The 27,684-nt window shown below is 43.4% G+C and overlaps 1 protein-coding gene across 1 annotated transcript in view; it reads right to left on the minus strand.

The window, feature by feature from the left end:
* zanl (zonadhesin, like) overlaps window positions 1-27,684 on the minus strand; it is a gene marked incomplete in the record, with an annotated part of 443,805 nt that overhangs the window by 132,127 nt on the left and 283,994 nt on the right. The window contains 6 exon segments of the mRNA XM_037681443.1: window positions 1,775-1,883; window positions 4,279-4,456; window positions 21,260-21,507; window positions 22,085-22,229; window positions 23,239-23,441; window positions 24,092-24,261. Of these exon segments, the coding sequence (XP_037537371.1) occupies window positions 1,775-1,883; window positions 4,279-4,456; window positions 21,260-21,507; window positions 22,085-22,229; window positions 23,239-23,441; window positions 24,092-24,261 (1,053 nt within the window).

Consider the following 27,684-nt stretch of genomic DNA (forward strand, 5'->3'; position numbering starts at 1 on the left):
AAGCACTGAAGTCCCCCAACAGAACAAGGGAGCCCCCAGGAAGTGCACTTTCCAGTACCCCCTCCAAGGACTCAAAAAAGTGTGGATAATCTGAACTGTCGTTTGGTGCATAAGCACAAACGACAGTCAGAACCCGTCCCCCGACACGTAGGCGGAGGGAGGCTACCTTCTCATTCACCGGGGTGAACCCCAACACACAGGCACCAAGATGGGGGGCAATAAGTATGCCCACTCCTTCTTGGCGCCTCTCACCAGGGGCAACTCCAGAGTGGAAGAGTGTCCAACCCCTCTCAAGGAAACTGGTTCCAGAGCCATGCGTAGAGGTGAGTCAGACTATTTCTAGCCGGAACCTCTCAACCTCACACACCAGCTCAGGCTCCTTCCCCACCAGTGAGGTGAAATTCCACGTCCCAATAGCCAGCTTCTGTAGCCGAGGATCAGACTGCCATGGTCCACGCTCTCCACCACAACCCATCCCACATTGCACCCGACCCCTTTGGCCCCTCCCACAGGTGGTGAGCCCATGGGAAAAGGGACCCACGTTTCCTCTTCGGCTGTGCCCGGCCGAGCTCCATGGGTAAAAGCCCGGCCACCAGGCACTCGCCCGCATGCTCCACCTCCAGGCCTGGCTCCAGAGTGGGGCCCTGGTGACCCACGTCTGGGTGAGGAAACATTAAGTCCATTTATTTTTCTCATCATAGGGGTGTTTGGGCTGCACTTTGTCTGGTCCCTCACCTAGGACCTGTCTGCCATGGGTGACCCTACTAGGGGCGTGAAGCCCCTGACAGCATAGCTCTTAGGATCATTGGGACACTCAAACCCCTCCACCACAGTAAGGTAGCAGCCCATCCATTATCTTCCACTTATTACAAAGTCGAGTTGTGCAGGCAGCAGCTTGAGCATGGAGGCCGAGACATGTCTTTCCACAGCCACCTCTTCCAGCTCTTCTGGGAGGATTCCAAGGTGTTCCCAGGCCAACCGAGAGACATAGTCTCTCCAGCGTGTCCTGGGTCTTCCCTGGGGTCTCGTCCCAGTTGGACATGCCCCAAGCACCTCCCTAGGGAGGCGCCCAGGTGGCATCCTTACCAGATGCCCGAACCACCTCAACTGGCTCCTCTCGACATTGAGAAGTAGCGGTTCTACTCAGAGTCTCTCCTGATAACTGAACTTCTCACCCTATCTCTAAGGGAGAGTCCAGCTACCCTGCGGAAGAAACTCATTTCAACTGCCTGTATTCACAATCTCATTTTTCAGTCACTACCCAGAACTGATGACCATAACATAGACCGACTGGTAAATGGAGAGTTTTGCCTTACATCTCAGCTTTCTCTTCACCACAATGGACCAATACAGAGTCCACAATACTGCTGACACTGTACCAATCTGTCTGTCAATCTCATGCTCCAGTCTTCCATCACTCGTGAACAAAACCCTGAGATACTTGAACTCCTTCACTTGAGACAATGTAGGCAACATAGGAATTTTGTCATCTAAATTTTAAAATGGCCACCACGTGGCAATCCCCATTAAAGTTTCTCCGGGAACTTTCTAGTCTTTTTTTGTCTTCATGTTTGTTGTATCAACATTTTTTATTTGTCTTTTTTCATCCCTGCCACGTCTTTGTCATGTTTGTTTTAGTCTTTGTTGTATCCTCCATCTTTGTCAGTGATGTCATCAGTGTACATCATCAGAAGTTAGAAAGCAAGTTGTTCTTTGATTTGTCTCCAGGTCAGATTTAAAGCACAGGAAGTGAATTAGTGAGCGAAAGACTTACTTGGGTCGCGAGTCAGGCACCTCCCAGCTGTCTCCCAGCTCATTGCTGTTTAAAGCTGCCGTGTTGTCTGGCTTCAAGTTGTCATCTTTGGGGTTTTCATTGAAGTTTCCTGGCGGGAAAAAAAAACAATATGACTTCCTTCTCAAACAAGACAAAAAGTTCTATCTGATTATCTGCTGAACAAAACGTCACAGCCATTTTCGTTGTGGAGGCCATCTTAAAATGACGACTCCTATATTTAATGGCTGGTAGAGCTTTTATAAAATTCTATTTAAAATATATTTTGTTAACAGACAGTGAAAAACATGATTTCTGTTAGAATATGTTCTCATATTAACTTGTCTTTATGGATTTGTTGTGTTTTGTGTTCCTGCTGCCTTATTTGCTTGAAAAAAGGCACAGCTGGAAGTTATGTTATTTTCTGGAAGTTACCTCACCCACCTCACTGAACAACTATCGACCAATCTCTAAACTCTGCATTTTAGCCAAGGTTCTAGAAAAACTGATAAACTCTCAAATCAAAAATTACCTGGACTCATTTAACATCTTACCTCCACATCAATCTGGTTTCAGGAAACAGCACAACCAGTGCTTCACTGAAGGTTCTTAATGATGTTGTTGAAGCACTGGATGCTAAGGATTATTGTGCTGCACTTTTCTTAGACCTATCTAAAGCTTTTGACACTGTGGATCATAACATCTTGTGTCATAAACTCTCAGAAATCATTTTCTCAGATCACACCATTGGTTGGTTCTCTAACTATCTTTCAGACCGGAGGCAATGTGTTCAACATAATGGTACTTCCTCCAGTTATTTAACAGTCAACAATGGTGTACCACAAGGCTCAGTCTTAGGACCCACCCTCTTTACAATCTACATACATAATGTAGGTAAAAACATCCCTAATGCATCCATAAATTTCTATGCTGATGACACAGTTGTTTATTGCCGAGCTAAAACTGTTGCTAAGGCTTTCCAGCTTTTGAAATCTGCATTCAACATCATCCAGACTGATTTGTTTCACCTCAAACTTGTCCTAAATGCCAACAAAACCAAAGGGATGCTTTTTTCAAATAGGAAGTTGGTCCCAGCAGTTCTTCCTCCGATTTTATCCTCAAATGGTGTCCCCATTGAGTTTGTTGATTCCTATAAATATTTGGGTATCTTGGTCGACTCACATCTCTCTTTTAAGCTCCATGTGGAAAACTTGATAAAGAAACTGAAAGTTAAACTGGGTTTCTTAATCAGAAACAGATCCTGTCTAACCCTGAATGCTAGAAAACGCCTTGTATCAGTGACTTTCCTTCCCTCAATTGATTATGGTGATATTATTTACATGAACGCTCCTACAAGAACCCTGCAGATGTTGGATGCTGTCTATCATGGTGCACTAAGATTCATAACTGGCTGTGATTATCGTACCCACCACTGCACACTGTATTCACTGGTTAACTGGACATCATTAACTTCACGCAGACTCTCTCACTGGTATATTTTCATCTTTAAATCACTTCTTGGTCTGTTGCCTTCATACATCTCCTCCTACATGTCTCTGCGGGAGTGCAGCTACGAAGTGCGCTCTCAGGACATTATTACCTGCAGTGTTCCCTCAATGAGGACTGAACTAGGCAAAAGGGCCTTCTCCTATTCCGCTCCTGTTTCCTGGAACATCTTACAAAAAGATTTGAAGCTCTCGACCTTGACCTCTCTAAGTGTCTTTAAGAATCTGTTGGACACCTGGCAGGGTCCAATGCTGACATGTTCCTGTTTTTAGTTTTCTACATTTGTCTTGGAATCTAGCTGTTTTTTGTTTTGTTACCTTTTCCTTTTAGCCATCTTATTTGTTAAAAAAAAAAATGTAGTATGCTTTTTTATAACTGTTTATTGTTGTTGCTGTTGTCCATTGTTGTTATCTTTCTTTGTTGAAATCAGGTCTCTCTTGTAAATGAGTCCTCGAGGCTCAATGGGGTTTACCTGTATAAATAAAGGTTGATTGATTGATTATGTATTCAGTCACTTTATGTTTGTCATTATGTTTGTGCATGTTGTTCTGCTGTTATCCACTAGAGGCGATAAGAATGAGTTATGTGTGTAAAATTGTTCTGAAGAAGAAGTTGTGGGGCTTGTGATATAATAATAATAAAAAATCGTCATTTTATTTAAAAAGTGCCTTTCATGACACCCAAGGACACTTTACAGTAAGAACAAAGATCAACAGGAATAAATTACATAAAGAATATAAAATACATACAGAATATAAATTACATACAGCAACGTTAAGGATAAGCGAGTCTAAAGAGATATAACAATAAACTAACATTTTTATTGGAAGAAAAGACGTGGTTCCTTGTGACTATAAGTACTAAGGAGGAAAACACAATAAATATGAGTAATGGAGATGAAAACGCAACAATATCCTGTGGTTTTTCTTTTAATTATTCTCATGTTTTATTTTCCACGTTGCTTTTGTTAACTCCATCTAGATATATCTTATGTTTCTTACCACACATTCCACAGAGCTGGCCCCTGTAGCTGCTTGGTATGGTGACGTCTGCATGGTGATTCCCATCAAACCGGACCCTCAAACCGAACCAGGTCTCCATAACCACAAACTTTCCACTCAGGTAGACATTCAGCCCAGTGGCAGGGGTGACGGGTGGTGTGACGGCTGTTCCGTTGACCTGATGAAAAAAATCCGACTGAAGGCCAAGAAGGACAGAAAAGATGACGCAGTATCCAACCATCTACAGAGAAGATGACTCAGCATCCAGCCATATACAAAGAATATGACAGCATCTAGCCATCTACAGAGAAGGTGACTAAGGATTCATTGTTATGCTGATGATACTCAGTTATATTTGTCCATGAAACCCAACGAATCCAATCAGCTACTTAGACTATAAGCATACCTTAAAGATATAAAGACCTGGATGACCCTAAATTTTCTGCTTTTGAACACAGACAAGACTGAGGTTTTAGTTTTTGGACGTGAGTATCTTAGGAATAATTTTTTCAGTCTTTCACCCTCCTTGGATGGCATTAATTTTGGCCTCCAGCTCTAATGTTATAAATCTTGGTGTTATTTTTGATCAGGACATGTCTTTTATCCAACACATTATAAACGTTACTAGAACAACCTTCTTCGACCTGCATAATATCGCTAAAATTAGAAACATCTAAAATGATGCAGAAAATCTGGTTCATGCATTTATCACGTCTAGACTGGAATATTGCAATGGTTTATTATCTGGGTGTCCAAATACTTCTTTAAAACGTCTTCAGTTAATCCAAAATGCTGCTGCCAGAGTCTTAACGTTAGTAGGAGAGATCATATCTCTCCAGTTTTAGTTTCCCTCCACTGGCTCCCTGTCAAATCCAGAAAATAATTCAAAATCTTACTTCTAACCTACAAAGCTCTCGACAACCTATCTCCATCTTATATTTGAGATTTTTTTGTTCCATATTTTCCTAAAAGAGCACTTCGCTCTCAGGCTGTAGGCTTACTTGTGGTCCCTGGAGCTTCCAACAGCAGAATGGGAGGCAGAGTTTTTAGTTATCAGGCTCCTCTCGTGGAACCAACTTCCAGTTTCTGTCTGTAGGGCTGATACATCGTCCAGTTTTAAGACTGGGCTTAAGACTTTCCTTTTTGATAAATCCTATACTTAGGGTTGGTTTCTTATGCTGCCTTAAGCTTAGACTACTAGAGGACCAACTGACCTAATTTCCTTAAATGATTTGCTAAAATGTAATATTTTTCATTTGATACTATTTCTATCTTAACGTGATTCTTGATCTGCCATTGTGTATCTGTTCCTACCAAACCCAGCCGGTCGAAGCAGATGACCTCTTGTCCTGAGCCTGGTTCTGCTAAAGCTTTCTTCCTCAGGAGGGAGTTTTTCCTTTCCACTGTTGCCTTCGTGCTTTCTCAAGATGAGAGTTCTGTGATGGAGTTAAACTCAAAGCAGTCTGCTCCTCAGATAAACAATATTAAATTATTATTTTTATGAATGTTTCTGTTAACTTATTTTTATATATTAATGTTTCTGTTCAGTGTCTTGAGATGACTTCTGTTGTGACTTGGTGCTATATAAATAAACTGATTTGAACTGAATTGAATCCAGCCATCTACAGATAAGGTGACTCAGCATTCCTTTTTCTTTTGCAATCAAAATATTTCTGTATATTTTGAGCTATTTCAAAATTTATCAATCAAAATGTTTAGCTGCATCAGCAAATATGAGCTAAGACTTTTAGATTTTCTAAAATTTATCTTTATTTTAAATAAACCCTCCATAAAAACACATTGAGATCTCCTCGTTTCCTTTGAGAACAGTGTTTTCTTTGATCAGTGGCTCACTGTTATGTGCTTCGGGCACATTATAATTATTTTTTCTATCTTTTTCCGATTGCTTTGTTTATAGACTTTAATTGAATGATCTTTTGTTAATATATTTTGGAGATGGGATAATTTCTAATCTTTTATAAACAGTAGTGATTACGTTAATTGATGGCGCTGCTGGTCCGCCTATAAATAGGCTGGGTTTCGACATGTTAGGGAGCCCGTTTTTTTTTTTTTTCACTCGCTTCCGTTCGCTCCACGCTGTGCGTCTTGACGCGGTGCGCGCATGTCTCCAGTTGCTGCAGGCCGCAGCTGACATCTCCAGCTGATATAGGAATGATTATTTTGATGCTTTTATGTCAATTTATACTTATACTCACTTTATATGCAACTTATCTGTCCAAAGTCAGGCCTGTGCTGCAGATGTGTTAAGGAGTAATTAAAGTGAGCCTCCTGGGGATGCTCTGACCGTGGGATCTGGCCCATCTTACGGTTACAGTGACCCAGAGTTTGATGTAGACAGGTCTTTCATCCACCCACGACTTTGGGTTTGAAAGACATGTTTTTATGAGCCATCGCTCTGTTGTACAGACTGCTTTGATGATGGAAAACATGTTTTAATGAGATACCGACTTTCTGTCTGTCCTCCTGACAACCATCAAACTTGTTTTTCACTGCTCTCACGTGATCCGGTCAGGGAGGAGTATATAATAAGTTTAACAAACAAAGAGAGTCAGAAGTCTTGCTGAGGACCAGCGCGCGGTGCCCAGCAGTTTTGGTGTGATTTCCTGTCATTGGGTCGAAGGCTTCCCGACTAAGTGTCACGGTGAGAGGACTCTCATATCAATTTGTGTGTTAAGAGTGTACGAGTGTACATGTTTTTGCTTGGCTGTTTTTTCTGTGGCAGATTAATAAATGACACTATTATTTCTAGCAGTAACAGTCTCCTTTGTTTCATTTCCTCTCATGTGAATATCTGGTGCCGACCGATTCACGAACCTTGTTAAAGAAATTTCATAAAACACCAGCCTGCCATGAGGTAGTTCTGCTAGACCTTGTTCGTTTGCTTGATTTTTCATTGCGATTTTGGTTTGGTGGGATCGGATGTCCTGTTGTCGATCTTTCTTTTGCATTTAGAGTTTTTTTGCTTTAGTCCAATACTAGTAGGGGCTTCGATGGCCCTGTATAGGGTTGGCCCCCTGCTGTACCGTTTTGTTCTGTTTCATCGACTCACCAGGTCCAACTTTCAGTTAATACTTTTGTTTGTTTTTTTGGGGGGTTTTTTGGGACACGGGTAGTTGAGGGCATTTAACTCTCTCTTTTGTTCTCTTCACAGAGAATCAAAAGCAGGTGAACCAACCCAAAGGATCAGGGGAGTTTAAAAATGATATTTTTATGAACCCTCATTTTTTGTCTCGTGTCCTCAAATATGTTGTGTCTTTGTGGACGTAACATATTTATGGGGGCTCGTTTAAACAATGCTTACCTTTGGCAACTAGTCGTGTCCTGAGGTTATTTTTGGATTTGTAGTGATTATGCTGGTTTTTCTGTGCATTTTGGCACAGCTGGCGTTGTGGTGGTTTAATTAGGACATTTGGGCATGGTGTTGTTGTAGCTTGTTGGTGCATAGGCTTTTGTAATTAAGTGTGGTTTGATTCTAGGGTGTAGACATGGAGCTTAGCCTGGATGAGTTTGTTGAAAAGCCCACATTGGAGGCCTTGGGTAAATGCAAAAAGGATCAGTTACTGTTAGTAGCCATTGACAAGCAAGATGGTGCCTGTGTTTGTCCTCGCCGCTGCTGGTTGTCCCAAAACTGCTGATGGCCGTTATTTTTCGGCATTTTTTATCTGTTTACTCCTGTTTTTATTTTGTATTGGGGATGTTCAACCTATGCTGGTCTATGATCGACAAACGCTGCTGTCTATTCGGGGTTCCATGCAGAGGAGCCACGCCCCACCCTCAGGTACCAGCTCATTCTCACCAGAGAGCGGCTTTCCATCCGACGTTTTCTGCGACCCTCAACTGTGTTCGCGCGGATCTCGGAGAAAGAGGAAGAGAGGCAAGAGAGCCGGTGTCCAGGTGAAGCTCAGGCTTTTCTGGAAGCGTGGGGTCGTTGGCAAACGACTCCATAAAACTCTTCCCACTTGTTTTGCTGGCTTTTGGTCCGATGGGGATTTTACAAACACATCCCGACCCGGCTGTGTTCTATCTGGACCTCTGCGCTGCTGCTACCTCTGCTCTGTGTATCCAGAAGCTCCGGACTCATCACCATTTCTCCCCTCCGTTGATGGTCTACATAATATCCATGGATCTAACTCTCAGTCTCTCCATCACCTGCTACGGCAAGTACCCCGCCTTCTTCCCCACTGCGTATGGCTCTGTTTAATGTTCGTTCAATTACTAACAAATCGTTCGTGCTGAACGACTTCATAAAATCTCAAAATTTGGATTTTTTGTTACTAACTGAGACCTGGCAACGTGATTCAGATTTTATTTCTCTTATCGAACTGTGTCCTGGTGGCTATTCTTTCATCAGCCAGCCGAGGCTGTCTGGCCATGGAGGAGGCCTCGCAGCAGTGTTTAGAAACGGGTTTTCCTGCCGTACATCTAATGTTGGATGTTTTGCATCGTTCGAGCTGCAGCTCTTTAAAATTGGGATTAAGGACCCATTTTATTGTGCAGTGGTTTACCGTCCACCTGGTCCAAACGGTACTTTCTTAAAGGATTTTAGTGACTTCTTATCAGCTACTCTAAAGCTGTCCAGGCTGGTTATTGTTGGCGATTTTAATATCCACGTTGATGACGTCACTGACTCCTTGGCAAAGAACTTTATCAGTGTAATGTACTCTTTTAATTTCATTCAGCATGTGGCAGGACCGACTCACTCCAAAGGACATACCTTGGACCTTGTTTTTACTTTAGGTGTGAACATTGATTGTTTGTCTTCTGAGGACATTTTTATCTCTGATCATCACTGTATTCTTTTTAATTTATGTCAAACTGTTTTACAGCAATCACCTCGCCGTGAGGTCAGCTCTCACTTTTTAAACTCCTCAACAGCAGACCTTTTTCTGGCTGAGTTTAATCCATTTTTATCTCCTTTTAATGATGTAGTTTTACTGACTGATCATTTTAATGAACATTGTCTCTCTGTTTTAGACAATATTTGCCCTATCAAAAAGAGGTCATTGCCTGTCTCTAACCCCACACCGTAGATAAATGACAGCATTCGATGTTTAAAGCGTTCTTGCAGAAAAACTGAACATTTGTGGAAGAAAACTAATCTACAGGTGCATCTTCTGTTTTTAAAGGATCTCTTAGCCTCTTTTAACAATGCTGTTAAAGAAGCAAGGGCAACTTATTTCTCTAACCTGATTGCTAGGAGTAAAGGAAACTCCAAATTGTTTTTTAATACTATCAGGGACATTACCACCCCAGCTTCACCTTCTGTTCCCATCTCTTCAAATGAGGATTGCCAACTTTTTCTTTCTTATTTTATAGACAAAGTCAGTAAGGTGAGAAATAATATTCCTTCACCTGCACCTGGGCTGACTGTTCCCTCTCTAGCTCGGCCTGTTATTTTAGACTCCTTCCAGCCAGTGTCCCTTCATGAGCTCGCTAAGCTTGTTAGCTCCATGAAGACATCCTCCTGCTCTCTGGACATTCTACCTGCAGGCTTGTTTAAGGGTGTCTTTCAGTGCATTGGTCCTAGTGTACTGAAAATAGTAAATGCTTCTTTAGTTTCTGGTCAAGTACCTGTTTGCCTAAAGAGTGCTGTCATCCACCCACTCTTAAAAAAGGTTAATTTGGATTCCTCTTCATTTAACAGTTACAGACCAATCTTCAAACTTCCATTTCTGGCTAAAATTATTGAGAAGGTTGTGGTCCAGCAGTTAACTGCTGCTCTTGAACAACACAGTATTCTGGACCATTTTCAGTCTGGGTTTCGTAAATCCCACTCAACTGAGACAGCTCTCCTTAGGGTCTCAAATGATCTACTGATGCAACGAGATGCAGGAAAATGTTCTGTGCTGCTTATGCTGGATCTGACGTGGGCTTTTGACACTGTTGATCATTTGACCTTGCTGGACAGGCTGAAGAGCTGGGCTGGTATTTCAGGTTCTGCCTTAAAATGGTTGTCCTCTTACCTGTCCAATAGATCAGTCTTCTTGGCTTCCTCTACTTTCAGATCCCAGTCCTGCCCTGTTCATTTTGGTGTTCCTCAGGGCTCTGTTCTGGGGCCATTGCTGTTTTTGATCTATCTGCTCTCTCTTGGTCCAATACTGTCATCTTTTAAGGATATCTCATATCACTGTTATGCTGATGACATTCAGTTGTACATCTTTTTTTTACCAAATGAGGTTTCAAAAATACATATCTTACTCAACTGTATGGAATCAGTTAAAAGATGGATGACAGAAAGTTTTCTTCAGCTGAACAGCGAGAAAACTGAAGTAATCATCTTTGCTCCAGAAAAAACAACTGCAGTGATAAAGCAGAACCTTGGACCTCTTGGTCATTTAGCTAAGTCCTCGGTTAGAAATCTTGGGCTAACCTTTGACTCTTGTTTTACTCTGGAAAATCATATTAAGTCTCTGGTTCGTTCCTGTTTCTACCATCTGCGTAACATCGCCAAACTTAGCCATATTGTTTCCCGTCCAGAAATGGAAACGTTAATTCATGCATTTGTCTCATCTCGCCTGGATTATTGTAATGCACTGTATACAAGTTTGAACAAAACCTTCCTAGACCGGTTGCAGTCTGTGCAAAATGCTGCGGCTCGACTCCTGACGGGATCATCAAAGTATTGCCATGTAACACCACTTTTAAAACAACTTAATTGGCTCCCAGTTCAACATCGAGTGGATTTTAAGGTTTTGGTTTTAACCTGGAGAGCGTTACATGGTCAAACACCAAATTACATAACAGAACTTTTACATCCCTACACACTGATCAGAGCTCTGAGGTCCTGTGATCAAGGCCTGCTGACTGTCCCCCAGACAAAATTGAAAACTAAAGGAGATATAGCCTTTTCTTCCATGGCTTCAAGACTCCAGAACTCTCTTCCTCAAACTCTCCGATCACTGGACTCGGTGATTTATTTTAAAAGTCAGCTAAAAACTTATCTTTTTAAATCTGCTTTTGCCTGAATTTGTTTATTGTTTTGTTTATCTGATTTGTTGAAGCGTTTTGGGATTTTTATCTTGAGAAGCGCTATATAAATAAAGTTTTACTTACTTACTTACTTACTAGCCAAACATTTCAAGGTTACCATAAATAAACATGCTAAAAGAGGAACAGTTGAGGCCGAGTTTTTGGCAGCACTGGTTCAAATTGGGGGTTTTCCTGCTACGATTTTACCAAAAAGTCCTGTGGGGTCTGAATGAAGTGCATGCCAGATGATCTAGTTCATTTAAAGGAACTAGAAGTTGAATTAGGACGGCTTGCTTTGAGAGAGAAGGAGCTGTATTTTGAACAACGAAAGCTGGAGATACAGGCTGAAATGCGTTTGAAAGAACTCGAGCTTGGTGCTGGGTCGTTGCAAGCTCAATCAAAGGATTTTGATGTTAGTAAAAATGTTCGCTTAGTTCCTCCTTTCAATGAGCGAGACGTTGATAAATATTTCACGTTGTTTGAAAGAGTGACACTCACACTTAAATGGCCTAGAGAAATGTGGACTTTGTTATTGCAGTGTGCATTAAGTGGAAAAGCACAGGAGGCTTATGCGTCTCTGTCTGTGTTGGATAGCCTTGATTTTGACAAAGTTAAAAGCGCTATTTTGCGGGCATATAAACTGGTACCTGAAGCTTATCGCCAAAAATTTCGCTCATTAAAAAAATGCTATAATCAAACTTATGTGGATTTTGTCAGAGATAAAGAAATTCTCTTTGATCGTTGGTGTGCTGCTAAAAATGTTAATGACTTTGCTCAACTTAAGCAGCTCGTTTTAATGGAAGACTTTAAAAACAGCTTGCTAGAAAGAGTTGCCACCTACTTGAATGAAAATAAAGTGTCAGATGTGTCGAAAGCTGTGGTGCTCGTTGACGAGTACATGTTAACGCACAAAAGTAATTTTGAGCACACAGATGTCTTTAATAAATTTGACAAATCTGAAAATAACGGAAAGGACTGCATAAAAACTGTTTCACTTGTAGAATCTGGTGTACCTGCTGCACTCAGTGGCGTTGAAAGTAAGTCCGATCATGTGCTGGATTTAAAGACTAATGTAATGTGTTTTTATTGTAAAAAGAGGGGACACATTGTGGCCAATTGCCCGGTTTTAAAGAAGAAGAACACCAAGCCAGTTGCTCTAATTAAAACTATAAATCACGTTACTCAGTCACTTTCAACACAAAAGCCTTGTGAGTATGCTGATTTCAGGCCTTTCGTTATGGATGGGTTTATTTCTGTGTCTCTTACTGGTGAGAAAGTCCCTGTAAAAATATTGCGGGATACCACTGCCTCTCAGTCTTTTATTTTGGAGAGCATTTTGCAGTTAAATGATGACATGGCGGTGGGTTCTGATGTGCCAGTTTGTGGCTTTGATATGCAAGACATTGGTGTTCCTCTGCACAAAGTCGTGGTCCAGTCTGAACTGTGGTCTGGTGATGCTGTGGTTGGGGTGCGCCCTAGTTTTCCTATAGCGGGCGTATCCATGATCATGGGCAATGACTTGGCTGGCGGTCGAGTATTAGTTTCCCCGGATGTTATACCCGTTCTGGTTTTGCACTCCTGCCCAGATGAGCTGGCTCGTACATTCCCAGATGTGTTCACATCTTGCGCAGTTACGCATGCTGCACTTAGGCATCAAGAAGTAGAAAATAAAGATGACTTGGACTTGAGTGACAGTTTTTTGTGCAACGCTGACTCTGAACATATCCAATTAAAGAAAAATATGGAGAGGGACATGTTAGATGTGAATGCTCTGTCATTGTCTAGACAGCAGTTGATGGAGCTTCAGAAATCTGATGAAAGCTTAGCACCTTTGTTTAACGATGCAGTACCTGGTGAGATTGACTCAATTTCTGCCGGTTATTTCTTAAACGATGGGCTTTTGATGCGTAAATGGACACCTTTAAATGTCTCTCCTGTCAAAGAGTGGAGTATTGTTAAACAGATTGTTGTTCCAGCCGCATATCGTTCAGAAATTTTGCGGTTAGCACATGATAATCCATTAGTCGGTCATCTGGGCATAAGAAAAATCTATTATCACATTTTGCGTCAGTTCTTTTGGCTGGGCGATGTTGTGCACTACTGTAATTCGTGTCATTTCTATCAAGTATCTGGAAAACCAAATCAGACGATTCCGCCCCCTCCTTTGTATCCCATTCCAGCCGTCTCTGAACCATTTAAACGAGTATTGGTTGACTGTGTTGGTCCGTTACCTCGAACCAAAGCGGGGAATAAGTTCTTGGTAACAGTGATGTGCACCTCTACTCGTTTTCCAGAGGTTTTTCCAGTGCGTAAAATATCTACGCCGGTAGTTGTGAAAGCATTAACAAAGTTTTTTTCATTAATTGGTTTACCTTGGATTGTACAAACTGACCAAGGGTCTAACTTTATGTCCAAAGTATTTGCGCAGGTTTTAAATCAACTTGATATGAAGCACTGTCGCTCCACCGCGTATCACCCGGATAGTCAGGGCGCACTCGAGCGTTTTCATCAAACTTTAAAAACAATGCTTCGCACCTACTGTTTGGAGTTCGAAAAAGACTGGGATGAAGGTGTACATTTATAACTCTTTGCTATATGGGAGGTGGTTCAGGAGTCTTTGGGGTTTAGCCCGTCGGACTTAGTTTTTGCTCACACTGTTCATGGTCCTTTAAAGCTATTAAAAGAGAAGTGGTTGTGTGAAAAAACTGACCAAAATTTATTGGACTATGTCAGTAACTTTCGACTGAAGCTGAGCCGTGCGTGCAAGATAGCTAAAGAAAATCTTAAGACAGCACAGGCTAAAATTAAGTATTTATTTGACAGAAATTTGACTATGAGAGTTTTTGAGCCTGGTGAAAAAGTGTTAGCGTTACTGCCGGTTCCTGGTTCCAGCTTACAAGCGCGCTACAGTGGCCCTTATACGATCAGGAGGAAGGTCGAAGATCGAGATAATCTGATCTCTACTCCTGATAGGAGGCGAACATCGCGCCTATGTCATATTAATATGCTGAAGCCTTATATCGAGCGTGCGCCCTCTGTGAATAAAGCTGTCAGCGGTGTTTTCAGTGAGCGAGCTGACGCAGTCGTTGGAGCAGGTGCAGACGCACGGGAGGAGCTGTCCAGTGCTGAACCTGAAGGTGACGTTGTTTTCAGTGAGCGAGCTGACGCAGTCGTTGGGGCAGGTGCGGACGCACAGGAGGAGCTGTCCAGTGCTGAACCTAAAGAGGACATCTTTTCCCCAGCTGTCACGGAGGGGAAATTTCCAAATTCAGAGGTGTTGAAAAACGTACCTCTCTTGTTGTCTCACCTTGATGTTTCCAAGCAGGCTGATGTCATTAATTTGATCCAGTCTTATAGGTCGCTGTTTGGAGACATTCCCACTCAGACTCTTGTGCTCAGCCATAATATTGATGTTAGTGATTCCAAGCCTATTAAACAACGTCCTTACAGAGTGAACCCAGACAAGTGACGCCGTTTGAAGACGCAGGTGGAGTACATGGTGAAACATGGACTTGCTGTTGCAAGCAGTAGTGAGTGGATTTCGCCATGCCTCCTGACTATTAAAGCCAATGGGGAGGACCGTTTCTGTACTGACTTCAGGAAGGTAAATGGGGTGACTAGGCCGGATTGTTATCCACTGCCTCGAATGGAAGATTGTGTGGACCATGTGGGGGCTGCCCAGTTTGTAACTAAGCTGGATTTGCTGAAGGGATACTGACAGGTACCCTTAACAGTACGAGCCCAGGAAATTTCCGCTTTTGTCACACCCGACGATTTCCTTCAGTATACAGTGATGGCTTTTGGGATGCATAATGCCCCAGCAACGTTTCAACGGCAATGCATGTGGTTTTGTCTGGTTTATCATTCTGTGAGGCTTATTTGGATGATTTAGTGATTTGTTCGGCTACATGGGCTGAGCATGTTAAACATTTAAGGACGGTTTTTGCACGTCTGTGTGAGGCTAAATTACCATACTATACCATACCATACCATACTATACCATACCATACCATACCATACCACTTTATTTATAAAGCACTTAAAACAGCTACAAGGCCAACCAAAGTGCTGTACAGACAGAACAACAGGTAACACACAAAGCAATATACAAAATGAGGTAAATCAGAATATAGACATAAAAAAACGATGCAGATAATGACGACAAACCAGTGTGAAGCAAACACAGATCATCTGGTGTTGAAAGCCACCGAATAGTAGTGGGTTTTTAAACGGGACTTGAAAACCAAGAGGGAGGGGGCCTGTCTGACAAGCAGAGGTAACTCGTTCCAGAGTCTTGGTCCTGCTACAGAGAAGGCCCTGTCACCTCTGCGCTTAAGACGAGTTCCTGAAACTGTGAGGAGCAACTGGTCTGCTGACCTCAGGGAACGTGGTGGGACATACGGTTGTAGCAGATCAGAGAGATGGGGGGGGGGGGGAACACTGTTCAGTGATTTGTAGACATACATGAGTATTTTGAACTGGATTCGAAAGTGAACCGGTAACCAGTGCAGTGAGGCCAAAACTGGTGTAATGCGCTCTCTTTAGCCTGTACTGGTTAAAAATCGGGCTGCTGCTTTCTGGACCAGTTGTAGTCGTGCAATGGAGGTCTGACTGATACCAAACAGGAGCGAATTGCGGTAATCAAGCCTAGACGTAATGAATGCATGTATTACTGTCACCAGGTTATTTTTGGATAATATGGGATTCAGTTTAGACACCCGCCTCAGATGGAAGAAACATGATTTAACAATCATGTTTACGTGATTGTTAAGTTTCAGGGAAGGGTCCATTATCACTCACAGATTAGTGACTCTTTGTTTTTCTGACAGGGTTATAGCGGAAAGGTTGATGCAGTGGTTTGTGATCGTGTCGTTGGGAGGGAACAACATGACTTCAGACTTCTTTTCATTGAAACTTAAATAGTTTAAAGCCATCCAGTCCCTGATGTCTGCCAGGCAGTCGAGCAGCGGTTGAATAGAGCATGTACCATTGTGTCTTAGGAGGAAGTAAATTTGACAGTCATCGGCATAGAAGTGGAAAGGCATGTTGTGTTTCCGGAAAATAGCACCAAGTGGCAGCAGGTATAAAGAGAATAAGAGGGGACCCAGGATGGACCCCTGCGGAACCCCCCATTTAAGCTCTGCCTTTGCGGAACTAAAATCCTTGATGGAGACACAAAAGGATCTGTCAGCGAGGTAAGATCTGTACCAATTGAGGGCTGATCCTGTGATGCCCACCCACTGCTCCAACCTAGCAATGAGGATCTCATGGTCGATGGTGTCAAAGGCGGCTGTGAGGTCCAACAGGACAAGCAGCACAGAATCACCAGTATCTGTGGATCTGAAGATGTCGTTAAAGACGTTCAGCAGGGCAGTTTCAGTGCTGTGGAGAGGTTTAAAGCCAGATTGGAATAGCTCTAAGATGGCGTGATCCTCCAGGAAGCACTTCAACTGGGACTCGACTATTTCCTCCAGTAGTTTAGAAGCAAATGGGAGTTTGGATACAGGCCAGTAGTTGGATACGACTGAGGGGTCAATGTTTGTTTTTTTCAGGAGAGGCTGGACAGCAGCATGTTTAAAGGATTTTGGCACCACGCCAGTGGATAAACTACTGTTTACTATAGCAAGAATGGACGGACCTAGAGTTGGAAAAACCTTCTTTAGTAGTCCAGGGGGGACCACATCAAAGGGGGAGCCAGAAGGTTTCAAGCTGCACATGACCTGCTCTAGAGAAGATAGAGTGATGGGTTCAAAATGGTCAAATAGAGCTACAGATTGAGGTGGGATGGATGGGTCATGAGTTGGAGGAGAAATGAGAGCCCGGGTGGTCGCAATTTTTTCCAAAAAGAAATGTAAGAAGTTGTCGCACAGCTCAGTCGAGGCTTCCAGAGGTGATGGTTCAGTGAGGTGGAGAACAGAGTTTAGGGTGGAGAAGAGGATATGTGGGTTGCGAGAGTTTGAGAAAATTATATCAGAAAAGTATTTGGATTTAGCAGCTTTCACTGCTTTCTGATAATGGCACCAACTCTCTTTAAGTATTTGAAAAGAGACCTGCAGCCTGTCTTTCCTCTACTTTCGTTCTGCCCTCCTACATTTCTGCCTAACGGCCTTGGTGACGTCACTCAGCAAAGGTTCTGCTCTCAGTTTTGATTTTCTAGTTTAAACAGGCGCAACATGATCCAGAGTTTTTAAGCAGACAGAGTTGAACTGGGATGTCAGCTCCTCAGTGGTGGTGAGAAACACTGGGGGCTGAATTATCATTTCAGAGTTATAAACATCTGTGAAACGTGTGGAAGTGAAGTGGTTAATAGCCCGGGTCCTACGAGCACAAATGCACGACTTAGGAGTTAGATGGGGGAGGGTGAACTCAAACTGGACTGGCATGTGGTCTGAAAAACCATTATTACCAATAACAAGATTATTAACAGTCACATCATTAGTTAAAACAAGGTCCAGTGTATGTCCACGCTCTTGGGTGGGACCGTTTACATGCTGAGTTAGATTAAATGAGTCCAATAAATCTAAAAAGTCCTTAACCAAGGGCTTCTCAGGACAGCACACGTGCAAATTAAAGCCCCCATTAATGAAAACATGCTCATGTTTTGGTGTGATTTCAGCCAAGAAGTCAGAAAACTCATTTATGAAGTCCTTAGATCGAGGTGGGCAGTAGACGAGTGCAAATAAAGTCGGAGGTGAATGTCCGAGTTCAAAGATGCTCAGGTCAAAGCTGGCGCGGGAAACTGGGATGGGCAGTTGTTTACAGTCAAATGTTGATTTGAATATTGTTAATAATCCACCACCGCGCCGGCCTGATGGCCGCGGGGCGTTAAAATACAAACAGTTCAGTGGCAATAATTCTGTCAAGGCGCTGAACTCACCCGGAGACATCCAAGTCTCTGTGATGCACAGAAAGTCTAACTCGAGCTTATGAAAGTAATCCCTGAGGATAAAAGTTTTGTTGGTAACAGATCTTGCGTTGACCAAACACATTCGGATACCTTCCGAAGTGGAGCCAGCAGCGGTGGAGGGAGCGTGCGCTAATGGCCGCAGATTTTCATGAACAGCCCCTCCAGGTCGGTCCGAGCAGTGCACCGGCTGACAACTACCGTTGGTTACCTGGTCCTGGCACACAGGAAGCTGGCGATGGAAACCATGATCGCCAGCTGAAGAGGAAGATGCAGCGCGCAGACCTTTAAGCTTCACCAGCTGACCAACACGTTTTCCCCGGCGTCTGAAGCGATATCTCCGGGCAGGCAGGTGAGGAGCGCAGTGAAGGTAAGCTGACACGTCCGCCAGCAGGGGGGGCAGAGGTACGTTGATAATAGTCTAAATAAGCGACATCAGTGACAGATAAACGAAGATCCAAAAGTTGTTGTCTGTCATACACCAGCAGAGAGTTGATGTCACAGATATGAAATGCAAAAAACAAAAATAATCCTAACACCATCAGCAGAGGTGGTTTGCAAGCCATGTACACGGGCGCCATCTTACCGGAAGTCATTAATTTGACAATTAACCTTTCTAAATGCCAATTCAGCCAAGCGATAATGACCTATCTTGGAAAAAGGGTGGGGGGAGGTCAAGTGCGCCCCGTTGAGGCTAAAGTAGAGGCTATTTTGTCTGTTCCGGGACCCACCACTCGTACTGAACTTTGCCGCTATCTAGCAATGGTTGGTTACTACAGGGGGTTCTGCAAAAACTTTTCCTCTGTGGCTGCTCCTTTAACAGATCTACTTAGTCCTAAAGTAGTTTTTATTTGGTCTGAGCGGTGCCAATCTGCTTTCGAGCAGATTAAACATCTGCTAGTGAACGCTCCTGTGTTGTCTGCTCCTCATTTTGATGTACCATTTAAGTTGGCTGTGGACGCATGTGATTCTGGCGTCTGAGCTGTCCTCCTCCAGGATGGTACTGATGGGGTGGAACATCCGGTTTGTTATTTTTCGAAAAAGCTTAATAAATATCAGAAATGGTATTCCACCATTGAAAAAGAAGCATTAGCATTGGTCATGACTTTGGAACACTTTGAAGTGTATGTAAGCAGTTCTAGCGGATCTGTGGTTGTTTTTATGGACCACAACCCATTAGTTTTTCTGGATCGCATGCATAATAAGAACCGCCGCTTGATGAACTGGTCTCTGCGACTTCAATTATTTAACATCTTTATCAAACATGTCCGTGGTAAGGACAACGTAGTGGCCGATGCACTCTCCCAACTTTAGTCCTATGTTTCTTTTTCTATGAATGGATTGAGTTTTTTTTCTAACCGGTTACATCACTCCCCATTCAGAGTCTTTGGGTGGGGGTGTTATGTGCTTCGGGCACATTATAATTATTTTTTCTTTCTTTTTACGATTGCTTTGTTTAGACTTTAATCGAATGATCTTTGGTTAATATATTTTGGAGATGGGATCATTTCTAATCTTTTATAATCAGTAGTGATTACGTTAATTGATGGCGCTGCTGGTCCTTCTATAAATAGGCTGGGTTTTGACATGTTAGAGAGCCCGTTTTTTTTTTTTCACTCGCTTCCACTCGCTCCACCACTGCCGGTGTGCATCTTGACGTGGTGCGCGTACGTCTACAGTTGCTGCAGACCGCAGCTGATGTCTCCAGCCTGTCATGAGGTAGTTCTGCTAGACCTCGTTCGTTTGCTTGTTTTTTCGTTGCGAATTTGGCCTGGTGGGATCGGTTGTCCTGTTTTCGATCTTTCTTTTGCATTTAGAGTTTTTTTGCTTTAGTCCGATACTAGTAGGGGCTTCGACGGCCCTGTATAGGGTTGGCTCCCTGTTGTACCGTTTTGTTCTGTTTAATCGACTCACCAGGTCCAACTTTCAGTTAATACTTTTGGAGTTTTGTTTTTTTGGGGACACGGGTAATTGAGGGCATTTAACTCTCTCTTTTTTCTCTTCACAGAGAATCAAAAGCAGGTGAACCAACTCAAAGGATCAGGAGAGTTTAAAAATAAAATATTTTTTGAACCCTCATTTTTTGTCTCGTGTCCTCAAATATGTTGTGTCTTGGTGGATTTAACACTCACACAAACTGGCTTTGTATTTGTATACAAACATACAGTATATATAGGTACTTATGCTTCTCTTAGCTGTTAGCTAAGGTAACCCATCTGGACATAGACTGTAACCCACCTGGACATAGACAGGAAACCTATGTGGACACAGATGGTAACCCACCTGGACACAGAAGGTAACCCACCTGGACATAGACTGTAAGCCACCTGGACACAGGCAGGTAACCTATGTGGACACAGATAGTAACCCACCTGGACACTGACATGTAACCCACCTGGTCACAGATGGAAACCCACCTGGACACAGATGATAACCGACCTGGACATAGACTGTAACCCACCTGGACACAGACAGGTAACCCACGTGGACACATATGGTAAACCACCTGGACACAGATGGTAACCCACATGGACACAGATGGTAAACCACCTGGACACAGATGGCAACCCACCTGGACATAGATGGTAACCCAACTGGACACAGCTGGTAACCCACCTGGACATAAAGATGATAACCCAACTGGATATAGATGGTAAACCACCTGGAGACAGACAGGTAACCCAACTCGACACAGACAGGTAACCCACTTGGACACAAACAGTAACCCACCTGGAGACAGACAGGTAACCCACCTGGACACAGATGGTAACCCACCTGGACACAGGCAGGTAACCCATCTGGACAGAGATGGTAACCCACCTGGACATAGACTGTAACCCACCTGGACACAGACAGGTAACCCATCTGGACACAGATACTAACCCACCTGGATACAGGCAGATAACTCATCTGGACACAGACAGGTAACCCACCTAGGGCTGAGTACCGAACCGAGGTTCTTTTATGGCACCGACCGAACTGCACCAGTCTGTGTATGTATTGAAATGTCACTCTTCTTTCGGTGTCAAGTTTCGGTATTGGCTGTAACGTGTCACGTGATTTCAGCATGCAGGCAGGTAAACCCACCTGTACTGTGCGTCCCTTGCCAAGGATGACGGTGACATTGTTGACTTTGATCTGCACAGCTCTGACGTAGGAGACCTTCCTGTTGCTTCCTCGGTGCTCGTTCTGGGTCTCCACTGTGAATTGTGGCAGGTCAGAGGAGGCGTTGCAGGGTTTGGTCAGGGTGTAGGAGCAGGCGCCCATGTAGTGGTGGGTGTATTTGTCAAAGGTGGTGTAGTGAGGATCACCGGAGATGGAGCAGATCCCATTTCCTGTTTAACACAAGCAGCGGCATCAACAGAGAAGTGAGCAGGTAAAATTCTACAAAGAACAAGTCAGAACCTGGTTCCTCTCAGTCCAACCTGCAGGGACACTGCTGCTCCACACAGCTTCCGTATGTTTTAAAACCTCAGCATTCTTTGAAAGGATTCACATCACCCGCCACCATTCATTACAGAGTTTTAAACTAAGATCATTTTATGCTGACAAATGACAGATTGTGGAACCTTTGATAAAATGATGTTTCAACATTTCATGCTCACTACATATGGTGGACTGAATCCTCAGCTACTAACACCAAACTTTAGCTCAGTATCCGTCAAACTCACTGAGTTGTAGTTATTTGGTCTTTTGTAAAGTCATAATCTTTAATTGGGATGATTTCAGAAGTTCTATTGGAGATGTAATGAGTATTTTCTGCTAGTTAAACCCCACCAGGATATATTTTGCTCGCAGATAGACATACAAGCACAGATGATGGTCCTCTGGCTTCTCTCAGACAACCTGGCTGTCATCAGAGTGTGAGAACGGACTGGACATCAGGAAACAGGGTGTGAGTTTATGACATACCAACGGGTCTGCAGGCGTACTCTCCATCGTGCAGCTGGCAGCTCTCAGTTGCTGGTTTACAGCTGCTGTCCTGACAGTGGATCAGACCTCCACTGAGACACTCGCACTTCTTCTCACATCCCTCCAAAAACCAGTCCTCCCCCACCTGGACATCAAGTTCAAGTTCAAGTAGGTTTATTGTCATTCTCATCACATGTGGTACATGAGGTGGAACAAAATTATGTACAGAGGGTCCCAGTAACACCCAACAATAGCAAAAAATTAAAGTGTAAAAAGAACATTAAATAAGGATCTAAGATATACACTAAGATATATGCTAAACACTAATAATGCACAACAATACGGCATAACAATAGCAGCCCGAACATCAGTCTATGGTGAGCAGATGGGTATGAATGAGTACAGCAGCATGAGATCAGCAGCAGCATGAGATCAGCAGCATGGATAATCAGCAGCATAGATTTGTCACATATCACCAAGTAAAGTGACTTTACAGTGACTCTTTTTTTCTTCTTCACGGTGATTATCCTGATTGTGGATTCTTGAGTCTAACAGCTTTAGGGTAGAAACTGTTCCTCAATCTAGTGGTTCTACACTTAATGCTCTGCAATCTTCTGAGGGGAGCAGAGCAAAAAGTGTGTGTGCTGGGTGAGTGGGGTCCTTCATGATGCAGGTGGTCCTCTTCCTGCATCTGGAGGTGTAAATGTCTGTGATAGTAGGGAGGCTGACTCCAACAGTCTTCTGTGCAGCCTTCACCACTCTCTGCAAAACTTTTCTTTCTACAGCTGTGCAGCCTTCGTGCCACACGTTGATGCTGGAGCACAGGATGCTCTCCACTGCACACCTGTAGAAGGAGGTGAGGACTGAGCTTCCCAGACCAGCTCGCCTCAACTGCATGAGAAAGTGGAGTCACTGATGAGCTTTCTTGATCAGGCTGGTGATGTTGTTGCCCCATCTGAGGTTGTCATTCAGGTGCACACCCAAGCATGTGTAGCTGGAGACCAAGTACTTGGGTATGATCACACACATTAGACATTGTATTACCATTTAATTGAGAGACAGGAGGTTTATTGTACAGATCAGTGACTGTCCCTGACAATGTAAAGACACAACAGGACAGAATAGAAAGAGCAGGCAGTTTGATTTCCACTCACAGGGTGGTAGGTCCCACTGGTGTCCACACAGCCACAGTCTTTCAGGGCCACACATTTGTCATTGCTGAGGATGAAGCCCAGGTCACACTGACAACCCTCCACACAGATGTCCTCGCATCCCAGGGGCCCGACAACACCCAGACATGTCTCAGGGCATGAGCTCACACACAAGGAGTAAGAGCTGTTTGGAGGGCAGCCCAGGGCTGCATGGAGGGACAAACAGAGTTCAAAGGTGAGCCAGGGCAGGGAGATGAAGTGAGGCAGAATGAAAACAAAGAAAGATCAAACCAGCTAGGACAAGGCAGTGAAGAGAGTTGGGGTCAAAATAAAAACAAAGACCTTGCTGATGTTTGGTAAAAAATCTCAAACTAAATTGCTGAACAGCTGGGGCTGTCTTGGTTAACATGCCTTTGCAACATCGTGTGGACATCAGGGGGCAGTACCACTAGATTGGCAGACTGGGGTGGTGGTTCCCCTCTTAAAAAAGGGAGGCCAGAGTGTGTGCTAAGTGCTAACAGACGCAGAATAGTAGCTAAATGACAACAATAGCAAAATAGTAGCTCATAGTTAACAGTAGCAAAATGGTAGCTGAAAGCCAACAGTAGCAGACATGTAGCTAAAAGCTAAAAGGAGCTGAATGATAGCTGAAAGTTAAAATGTGTAAAATATTAGCTAAAAGTTAAAAGCAGCTAAAGGGCATCAAGTTTTGTATTCAGCAACTATCTTTAATGATTTTGCTGATGTAATTCCTATTTTGTGTTTTGCTGATGTAATTCCTATTTTGTGTTTAACTTTATTGTAAAGCCACAGAGTGTTGAAGACCAGAAGACATCAGGGCTCTTGGAGGACTTACGGCAGAAGTCTGGAGTCCTCCACTGTTGGACCTTAGCTCCGGCATGCTGGCAGGCATCGGTATAGGCCTGCAGCTGGTCACAAAGCACATGCTGCTGCCCGTTGAACTGGCACATGTCGTAAACACAGCTTTGGAAGAACGGAGTGGGATCGACCACACTGATGCACTCCCTGCAGCAGCAAAAAAATTCTAAGCACCTTTCTTAGTTTACAGAGGAGAATAAAGATCTGCTTTACACATCACCCAAAAGATTAGTGTCAAAATAAAATAATCTGTAAACTAAAGAAGCATGTATCTATAGATGCAGTTTTATTCATTGTATCCTAACAAAAGAGACCCGACAAAAGCCTGGCTCTAACCTGAATGGAAATCACTTTAATTAGAGGTTTGATAATTTCCTGATGGATCATGTCTTGATGGATCCTCTTGAATTGGTCCAAATACTGAGGGCACAGACACATATCGCTCAACATGACACTATGCTTTTCTGGAATCAAAAGGTGTTTGTGTTTTTACATCAAATTCTTTAGTTTATTGAACCACTTGCTTTAAACAGCTTGCAAAAACCAGACACTAGGGAGCACAAGTCAGTGTATCTCTTGTGCTGGTCCAAATCCCGGGTAAATGGTGATGGCTATGTCAGGAATGGCATCCAATGTAAAACACTTTTGCCAAAACCAAAATGAGAGTTAATTAAAGCAAAACCATACCGGATCGGTTGAGGCCCGGGCTAACAAAGACCGCCACCGGTGCTGTTGACAAACAGGGTGTCAGCGGAAATTGTGCTACTGTTAGTCGAAGACCACAAGGAGGGAAACGTGTCAGGAGATAGAGGGAGAATGGTAAATGGTTACTGGACTACACTTACATAGTGCCTTTCTATCTTATCCAGACACTCAAAGCACTTTACAACACAATCTGTGACCTCATTTACCCATTCATACAGCACTCTACTAGATCTCTACAAAGCTAATTGAACAAATTCTAAAGAGACTAAGCAAATTCAAGGAATGTTGCCTGTCTCTCAATCTTACCCAATTGATCAACTCTCCCACTAGATTAAACAAAAACCGTCCTGAAAATTCCTCCATCTTAGACCTATTTCTAACTAATATGCCTTACAAATTCCCTGGTACAGGTGTATTTGCCAGTATCTTGAGTAATCATTGTGTGACAGCGGCTTTGAGAGATATTAAACTTCCACCTTCTAAGCCCAGATTAATTCAAAAAAGGGATCTGAAACATTTTTGTGAACAGTCATTCCTCTGGGATCTGTCTCACTTTGACTGGCATCGTATTCTGTTAACTGATGACGTGAACTCCGCTTGGAAATATTTTCATAATAGTTTCATTTATTTTGTGAACAAACATGCTCCTTTTCATCAGTTAAGAATAAAGGGACGAGACAGCCCCTGGTTTACTCCAGAGCTAGCTGACCTGCACATGAGAGACCATCTTTGGGCCACAGCGAGAAAATCTGACTCAGACACTGATTGGTTGAGTTTTCGACTGATGAGGAATAAATGTACAACTGCTGTCAAAGCAGCAAAATGCAACTATTTCTTATCTCAGACCTTCAAAAATCTAAATGACCACAACAGATTCTGGAAAACCATCAAATCTCTCTCAGGCACCCCAGAATCATCTGACCTCTCATCATAACTTCTTGTTAACTCTGTTCCTGTGTCAAATAAGCACGAGATCCTGAACTGTTTCAACAAACATTTTGTTGCTTCTAGTTCTTTATTTGACACAGTTACTAATGGAAAATCAGCCACTTCACTTAATAACCAAACTTCTACAAATCAAATTCCTCCTACGAGTCAATCCTCAGTTAAACACAGCTTCTCTTTTTCTCCGTTCTAAGTCAGTGAGGTTAATAAACTGTTAAAAGATCTTGATCCTAAAAAAATCTGCAGGTCCAGATTAACTTCCACCTTATTTCTTAAGGCTGGCTGCTCATATCATCACAGTCCCTGTGACCCACATCTTCAATCTCTCCATAAGACAAAACTCCATCCCAGACACTTGGAAAACAGCCTTTGTTCTTCCTTTGCTGAAGGCAGGAGACCCCACCTCACTGAACAACTATCGGCCAATCTCTAAACTCTGCATTTTAGCCAAGGTTCTAGAAAAACTGATAAACTCGCAAATCAAAAATTACCTGGACTCATTTAACATCTTACCTCCACATCAATCTGGTTTCAGGAAACAACACAGCACAACCACTGCTTTACTGAAGGTTCTTAATGACATCGTTGAAGCACTGGATGCTAAGGATTATTGTGCTGCACTTTTCTTAGACCTGTGTAAAGCTTTTGATACTGTGAATCATAACATCTTGTGTTATAAACTCTCAGAAATTGGTTTCTCAGGACACACCATTGGTTGGTTCTCTATCTCTCAGACCGGAAGCAATGTGTTCAACATAATGGTACTTCCTCCAGTTATTTAACAGTCAACAATGGTGTACCACAAGGCTCAGTCTTAGGACCCATCCTCTTTACAATCCACATACATAATGTAGGTAAAAACATCCCTAATGCATCCATACATTTCTATGCTGATGACACAGTTGTTTACTGTCGAGCTAAAACTGTTACTAAGGCTTTCCAGCTTTTGAAATCTGCATTCAACTACATCCAGACAGATTTGTTCCGCCTCAAACTTGTCCTAAATGCTGACAAAACCAAAGGGATGCTTTTTTCAAATAGGAAGTTGGTCCCAGCAGTTCTTCCTCTGATTTTATCCTCAAATGGTGTCCCCTGTCAGGGTTTTCAAGGCAGATCAGGACAGAAGAACCCAGTTGCGCAGGCAGGACTCAGGAGGCAGACGTATCAAATAAAATACTTTTATTAATAATAATAATAATAATAATAAATCAAAAGGCTGACATGGCAGCAAAATTTACAACAAGGACTCAAGAACAGGATCAGACAGGCAGGACAGGACAGGCAATACCCAACGACGAACCGACAACGACAGAATTGACAGACAGACTTTATATACACACAACCAGGACATGACACAGGTGACGATAATCAGACAATCAATACAGACACAAGGGAGAACAGACAGGGGGAAGGCCCACTAGATTGTGCCATCCCTACAGTATCCCCCCCTCAAGGACACCCCCTGGCGTCCCCAAGAAACCCCCTCCCAGAAAACTAGAGCGGGCGGAGGGAGGAACTGCAAGGGTGGTGGGCCTGAACAAAGACACACAAGGACCAAAACAGGACAAGGCCCGGGAACTAAACCAAGTAGGGAAACATAAAATGTCCAGATGGCCGGGAGACCAGCCACTGGCTCAGAGCAGGTCAGGTGGGCGACCGGGAGGCCATCCAGTATAGTACCATCGTTCAGGTGGGTGGCGTGGAGGCCGTCCAGTACAGGACCATCGTTCAGGTGGGCGGCGTGGAGGCCGTCCAGTACAGGACCATCGTTCAGGTGGGCGGCGTGGAGGCCGTCCAGTACAGGACCACCGTTCAGGTGGGCGGCGTGAGGGGCGTCCTCCAGGACTCCCTCGAGACGGGCAGCGTGAGGGGCGTCCTCCAGGACCCCCTCGAGACAGGAGATGTGAGGGGTGTCCTCCA

This window comes from Nematolebias whitei, chromosome 1 (genome assembly GCF_014905685.2).
Source record: "Nematolebias whitei isolate Nwh7 chromosome 1, NemWhi1, whole genome shotgun sequence".
Taxonomy (NCBI): Eukaryota; Metazoa; Chordata; class Actinopteri; order Cyprinodontiformes; family Rivulidae; genus Nematolebias; species Nematolebias whitei.